This window comes from Orycteropus afer, unplaced genomic scaffold (genome assembly GCF_000298275.1).
Source record: "Orycteropus afer afer isolate SDZICR_OR568_19922 unplaced genomic scaffold, OryAfe1.0 scaffold01132, whole genome shotgun sequence".
NCBI lineage: Eukaryota > Metazoa > Chordata > Mammalia > Tubulidentata > Orycteropodidae > Orycteropus > Orycteropus afer.
The window spans coordinates 184,035-191,692 of NW_006922719.1; the positions used below are offsets into that span (position 1 = coordinate 184,035).

At 44.8% G+C, this 7,658-nt stretch overlaps 1 protein-coding gene across 1 annotated transcript in view; it reads left to right on the forward strand.

Moving 5' to 3' along the window:
• USP11 (ubiquitin specific peptidase 11) overlaps nt 1-3,399 on the forward strand; it is a 23,182-nt gene extending 19,783 nt beyond the window's left edge. The window contains exons 14-21 of the mRNA XM_042783424.1: nt 566-618; nt 794-1,054; nt 1,132-1,202; nt 1,479-1,591; nt 2,569-2,718; nt 2,806-2,921; nt 3,088-3,176; nt 3,262-3,399. Coding sequence (XP_042639358.1) covers nt 566-618; nt 794-1,054; nt 1,132-1,202; nt 1,479-1,591; nt 2,569-2,718; nt 2,806-2,921; nt 3,088-3,176; nt 3,262-3,399 — 991 coding nt within the window. The remainder of the gene's footprint in view (nt 1-565; nt 619-793; nt 1,055-1,131; nt 1,203-1,478; nt 1,592-2,568; nt 2,719-2,805; nt 2,922-3,087; nt 3,177-3,261) is intronic.
• The last annotated feature ends 4,259 nt before the right edge of the window (nt 3,400-7,658 follow it).

A 7,658-nucleotide genomic window follows, 5' to 3' on the forward strand; every position in this document is an offset into this window, starting at 1 on the left:
GTCCCTCTGGGTAGCTGGCTGTGACCAAGTAATGACCATAACCTTGCCCCTTGTCAGCTCTACTATACACCTGGGAATTCTGATCATTCACATAGACAACTTCATCTTGTGCTTAGTTGTCTTCTCCTTGGAGAGGCTTGGTTATTTGTTTTTATTGATAAATTTTCATTGTAGTTAAAATTGATTCCTTACTGTGGCAAATAAAGCAATACATTTTCTGGCTTAACCTCTCCTCCCTTATTCTCTACTTACAAGTCCACTCAGAGGCCTTTCCTGATCAAAATTTATAGCTAGTTGTGTCTTTTTACCAGTGGCTTAACATACTTAAAATCCAAACTCCTTACTGGAACACACAAAACCCTGTATCATCAGGCCACTACTGACGTTCTCAATCTCTTTATATGTTTATATCCTACCTCCTTAGGCTTTCTTGGTTCATAGTTAACAGTTATTTATGTGTGGGTTTACTAGTAGCATTCCTGCAAAATTAAAGTAAAATCCCAGGCTCTGCTCATTGCTGCTTTTGTGCCTCCCACGTTGAGTGTCTCTTCTCCTTTGCTGGCAGACGCTACGTGGCCAGGCCCAGCTCAGATGATGAAGATTATGGAGATGAGAAAGGTGAGGAAGAGGAGGGAGGAAGGCTTCACAAGGATGAGAGCCTGTACAAACAACCCTCTGGCTTAAGTGAGGGTGAGGGACTGCGGGTCAGGAGTTAGGGGATCTGGAGTAGATCTGACTGACACAGGGTCCATCTGGATGAGCTTTATAGCTCTGACCATTTCTCCTGTTCTAGGAGACACAGAGAATAAGGGCAACATCTCCAAGCCTGGCCAAACTGCTGGGAGCAGCCTTCAAGACTCTGGGCCAGAGCAGGCTGGGCCTAGCTCTGGAGTCATGGGCAGGAATCGGGCCCCTGCAGACAACTCCCCTGGCCCTTCTAACTGGCCCCAGAGGTCCCGGCGCAAGCAGCTGTTCACCCTGCAAACAGTGAATTCCAATGGGACCAGTGACCGCATGACCTTCGGCGAAGATGGCCATGGTGTCTCCTTCATCTGTGAGCCAGGGTTGGGGAGGTGGGTGGAGGGTTTTCTTGGCAACAGTTTCTATTGACCACCTACCCCTCACTCCTAGCCCAGCCGTACATTGCCATTGACTGGGAGCCAGAGATGAAGAAGCGTTACTATGATGAGGTGGAGGCTGAGGTAAAAGAGATCCCAGGGATGGGGACATGTACTTTCTCAGTTCTTTACACATCCCCTCCTACAACTCCTCCAGCTATGAACAGAGCCAGGAGATCAGGTCCAGGTCCAGTTCCAGCCTAACTGTGGAACCTGCACACCCACTAAGAACTCCCAGGGCCTCAGCTTCCTAAGCTTCCAAGTCCATGTTCTTAACCATTCAGCATGTGTCTTCCATCTTTACTCTCTATATATAATCTACTCATTCTCATGCCCAGCTGTCCATTCATCTAATTCTAGGGCTACGTGAAGCATGAATGTGTTAGCTATGTGCTGAAGAAAGCGCCGGTGCGGCTCCAGGAGTGCATTGAACTCTTCACCACTGTTGAGACTCTGGAGAAGGAAAACCCTTGGTAAGGGGCCAGAATGGGAGCTATGGAGGTATAGGTGGTTGTTATTACATGACCAGTTCTCTGTTACATTCTCAGTACATTTCCTTCTACTCTCCTTGTTCAGACCTTTCCTACCACACTGGCCACCAACATCTTAAGCATATTCCCACCACAGTACTTTTGTGTGGGCTGTTCCTTTTACCAAGGATATGCTTCCCCCAGTTGTCCAGAGGATTCTACTTTCCTTTGCTCTGATCTCTGATCAAATGTCACTTTATCAGAGAGACCTTCTCTTATTGCCCTGTCAAAAGACATGTTTTCTACCCATCCATCACCTCTCTCCAATTCTTTTTTCATGCTCTTTTCTTCCTAACGAAGTATTTATTTCTAGCTCAGTGGTACCACTTAGTAATACCAATCAATGTCATGTCACATATCCCCTTTTGTGGAATTGCTTGTTGTCTATTAGGGAGTTAACTCTTTGAGGGTGAAGACTTCTAAGTTGACTGTGTGTCTAGTCTCACTGTTTTTAATAGTGTTAGATGTGCAGTGGATACTTGCAGAGTAAACAAGTAAAACACAAAGAGAGAACCCAAAATATAAATCCAGTTTCAAAAGCAAGACCAGCCTCTCCATGGGCCAGAAATGGAGCAAGAATATAAAGTAGTACCAAAGGGTTTAAACAGTAGGTAGTCAATAAATAAATAATGAATGAATGAATAAAAGATGAAGAGAAAACTAGAGAGATAGAGGCAGGCTCTTAAACTAGCATCTCTGTGGACCAGAAATCAAGCAAAAATACAAAATAGTACAAAAGCGTATATAAAAGATGAATAGATGAAAAAAACTTCAACATGTGTAGAAAGCAGGCATGTAAAGAGCAAGCCCAGGGTAACAGGCAGGCTAAAAAGCAAACATCTCTGGACCAGAAATATAACACAAAGGCCAAAAGTAGGTGTTCAGAAGTGTCTGTTTACTGACTTAGGCTCTGTCTGTAGGTACTGCCCCAACTGTAAGCAGCACCAGCTGGCCACCAAGAAGCTGGACCTGTGGATGCTGCCTGAGATCCTCATTATCCACCTGAAGCGCTTTTCCTACACCAAGTTCTCTCGCGAGAAGCTTGACATCCATGTGGAGTTCCCTATCCGGTCTGGTGCAGGGTGGGGTGAGGGGGGAAGATGGCTGAGGGGAAGCCAAGGAGTTGGCTAAGGTATTAACCCTCTCTTCATCCTCAGAGACTTGGACCTCTCTGAGTTTGTCATCAAACCGCAGAGCGAATCAGATCCGAAGCTGTACAAATATGATCTCATTGCAGTTTCAAACCATTATGGAGGCCTGCGTGATGGACACTGTATGTGCTGGGCAGGAATTCCCTGGGGGTTGTGAGGAGGTCCTTAGGGGGTGACTTAGGTATGTGAGCCAGTGCTGAGGTTATCATGGTTGGAGGAGTAAGAGTGAATCAGGATGCCTCTTAGGGGCATGAAGGTAAGTGTGGGCAGCTCTCCCCTCTCTTACAGACACAACATTCGCCTGCAACAAGGATAGTGGCCAGTGGCACTACTTTGATGACAACAGCGTTTCTCCAGTGACTGAGGATGAGATTGAGGTGTGATTTCCATCCCCCTGTCTTCCATCTTGCTTTCTCTGGCCCTGCCCTCCAATCCACATTGACTGTTGTCTTCTCCCTGCAGTCCAAGGCAGCCTATGTCCTCTTCTACCAGCGCCAGGATGTGGCACGACGTATGCGATCCCAACCCAGCACATCTGGTCCCCCAGCACCTCCTGCCTGTGGTTCTCCACCCAGCTCTGAGTCAATGGATGTAAACTGAGGAGTTCTGCATCCTGTCACACAGAGGGAACCATCTTTACCATCCCCCTCCCTGTGTCTACCACCCATTCTCTTATCCATGTGAGGTGCCCCTGCCTTATTCCAAGCTCAGTCGTGGCCGCTGTTGTCATGTGCTGCTATATTGCTCTCCGTAAGGGGAGGGAGAGGTCCTGTCGCTTCCCCAGGCACAGTGTTCCCTGCTTGTGTTTCCCCCTTAGAGCAGCAGCCCTCCCCTCCTGTTTTTTTAATTTATGGTTGTCCCTTTTCCTCAGCCTCTAGGGTGTTCTAGCAGGGTGTGGGTGTATCTGAACACACTGTGTTTTCTTACTAATATCCTGTTTGCTCCCCTGTATATATATAAAGGTCCAGTCTGTTCCTCATTCTGCAGTGTTTTTTTTTTTCTCCCTGTGCATTTACTAAGCACTAACTATATGTTTTACTATGTTCTGTGTGTTTGTTGAATGCCAGCTGTGTGATAGGTGCTGCTCTGAGTACTTGAATACCAACTATGTACCAGGTGCTTTTGGAAGTGCTTTTAAAGCACCATTTATATGCCAGACACTATTCCAAGCACCAAATTGTATACCCATTTTTTTCCAGAGCATTTAACAAATACTGACTCAGTACTCTATGATTTCATGACTCATTTGTCATCTCTAGTTTCAGATGGGGAAAACTGAAGTACAAAGGTCAAGTAATTGCTCAGGTTTTTTCAGGAAGTCAGTGCATTTCTTCAGTTACACAGGAGTTGGTCCCTGGAGGGGGGTGTCTGAACTACCTGGACCACGACTGCACATCTTTCTGTGGCTATGACCTGTCCTGCAGCTGGTGTAGAGGGTACACCCGCCCCATATTGGCAAACCTGACAGGGCACATGTGCTGTCTTTGTTGTCCCTGTGACTGACACCTCTCCCACTATGACCCCAGTTTCTCACCAGGCAGGATCCCTCCAGCCTACCCCAGTGGTAAACGATACAGAGCACCTACCACAGAATGGGCTGAAAAGATGAAAAGCGTAGTGTTTCTGAGCATAAGATGTCATTTAAGCACTAGACATCTCCCACCTGACTCCTCCCATAGGAGCCAACTCTGAGCATCAGGGCTCCCAGCTATGGGCTGGAGAAGAGTAAACAAATGTATGGTACCTGGTTATAAATAAGCAACCCAACCCTTCACACTAAGGAAGGTAATCCTGCTCAGTGGCAATTGAGAGACCATTCCCCTAGTAATGCCTCAACATTTCCCACAGCTTGCCTTTGCATTGGATCTAATGGGATCCACTCTGTCACTCAGTCTCAAGATCACCACCCACAAACTACCCAGTCACACTTGACACAGATAAGAATCAGTTGCTAGTGAAAAGTAACAGGTAAAAGTAGAAATTAATGAATAGTTTCATGCACTAACTATGTGCCTAACTTTTACATGTTTATTGAATGCCAGCTGTGTGATGGGTGATACTCTCGGTGTTTACTGAGTACCAACTATGTGCCAGGTGCTTCTATGCTTGTAAAGCACCTTCTGTATGCCAGACGTCCAAAAAGCCGGACTACCTGAAGAAGAATGCAGCATCAGGATTGGGGGATGATTCATTAAGAACCTTGTGATATGCAGATGACACAAATTTGGTGAACGTGAAGAGGACTTGAAGCACTTACTGATGAAGATCAAAGGCTACAGCCTTAAATATGGATTATACCTCAACATAAATAAAAACCAGTGAGCAACATTATGATAAATGGAGAAAAGATAGAAGTCAAGGATTTCATTTTACTTGGGTTCACAATCAACAGCTGGAATCAGCAGTCTAGAAATCAAATCACATTTTGCATAGGGCAAATGTTCTGAAAAAGACCTCTAAAGTGTTAAGAAGCAAAGATGTTGCTGACCCTCTACTTTACCAAGCATGATATCCTTCTCCAGGGAACGGTCCCTTCTGACAACATGACCGAACTACAAGAGACAAATGCCACACCATTCCTCTTCAATTTGTCATTCCTGGCATAGTAGACCATATGATTGATTCAAAGTGGCCAATACCAGTCCATTTCACCTCACTCATGCTTAGGATATTGATCATCATGCTTTCCATTTCATTTTTGACAGCTTTTGATTTTCCTAAATTCATACTTTGTACATTACAGGTTCCAATTATTAATGGATGTTTGCAGCTGTTTCTTCTCACTTTGAGTCATGCCACATCAGCAAATGAAAGTCGTGATAGCTTTACTCCTTCCAAATCATTAAGGTTGACTCTGCTTTGAAGAGGCAGCACTTCCCCAGTCATATTTTGAGTGCCTTCCAAACTGAGGGCCTCATGGCACTATATTGAACAGTGTTTCACTGCTATTCATAAGGTTTTCAGTGGCCAGTTTTTTCGGAAGTAGATGGTACTGCCCCTCTTCCCAGTCTTAGTCTGGAAGCTCTGCTGAAACCTGTCCATTACAGGTGATGCTGGTATTTGAAATACTGGTGGCATAACTTCCAGGTTCACAGCAACATACACCACTTGTCTGTCAGTTTTTTGTACTGTGGTGGCTTGAGTATGGTGGTTCCCCATATTAGATAGCCAATTTCTAAATTTCCCATCCCTATCAAAACAGTGCTGAGGAGATAAGCAGGTTCCTTTCTCTGAAGAATCTTCCATTCCAGTTAGAACTTCGAACAACTGCATCCATAAGCAAAGTCCAATCCAGAGCAAGCCATCAAATTGCAGCAATTTGCACCAGCTCAGTGTCAAATATCTTTCTCTTCATTCGGTCAGGTTCTGGTCACCTCTGCCTTAGCCATCCAAGCTAGATCAATGGGTACCAGCCATAAGCTTGGCAGTTCACACAGCTCCCTGCACTTCAGGCCAGCCAGCCCCTTCTTTCGTATCCGTAGCCCTCATGGGTTAGTTCATTGTGCCCATAAGCTCCGGAGTTCACGCAGCTCCCCGCATTGATTCAGACCAGCCAGACTTTCCACTCGTCCCTAGGCTAGGTCAATGAATACCAATAGAACATGTCCAAACTCAGCTGGTCTCTTCATTGCAGTACCTCCCCCACTTCCACTCATCAAGTGGACACAGGTGGACAAGTGAACATACCAGGCTGTCCACTTACTGGCTTCCTTTAACTTCCAGTCCTGGAAGAGTTTTTTTCTGATGGCCATCTGACTTTTCCTGTGTCAATGCATCCAAAGACAAACCTTGAAATTGAAAAAGCAAAACTATTTTTTCCTTCAGGACCTTCCTTTAAATTGTACTTGAAATACTGGTGGCATAGCCTCCAGCTTCACAGAAACACACCCCACTTCTTTTTCAGTTTGTATCCCTTTCAGCACTTTTGGGTGGGTCGGTATTTCTTTTCAAATGGAAATTTCCCAACTCTGAAGGTTTTCAACCTAAGCCCCAAATACTCTATATACAGGACTACTGCAATCAAAGAAACAGCTTGTTTTTTTTTTTTTTTTTTTTTTTTTGCCCTTTATTGGTCCCCTTCTAGCATATCCAATCTAGTATTGGCTGAAGGCAGAGTTACAAGCTCTCTGTGATCTGTAATACCATTATTCATTTCTATCTTCAACTAGATAAGAGAAACATTCAATATCCATAGTGCATAAAGGTAAGCACATAACCCTTTTTGAAACATTCTGGTTTCATCTCTCCACACCTGAACTATCTTCTTATTCATATGCATATGGCCTTGGGCCTCTGGCTGAGTGGAACCACAAGCCACTATCCCACTATCAATCATCCCTTTAATGGGCCTGACTCTTGCCTCAGACTTTTCTCCCCTTAGTTGCTGCATAACATCTCTTTTTTTCTTTCAGCCGTTACAGGTAACAAACTAACCATTTAAGAATCAAAGTTTCACTTCCCAGCCCCCTTCATTTTTTCTCTTATACAGTGTCATGGTTTCATGAGTCAGGAGCCGATGCAACAAATCCTACTTCTGATGCCAACTGCAAAAAGAGGGTTGGGGTGACATAGTCATCTGAACTAGCTTCACAAGGGGGAAAGAAAATCGCCATCAGCAGCCCAAGGCTGATTCATATGAGGCAGAGATCAGACATACCCCTACCCTCCAACCATTTTACCAATTCTAATACCAACTGTTCCTCCCAGCGGTACTCTACTTCTCTGCTGGGCTGGATAATTTGATAATTTATTGCAATGACAGTACTCACTATTAAAGGGTTTATCAGGAAAGTAACAGGTTACAATTCAGGTCCAGAAAACAACTCAGGATACAGTTCTTCAATCAGGACAGCTTATTC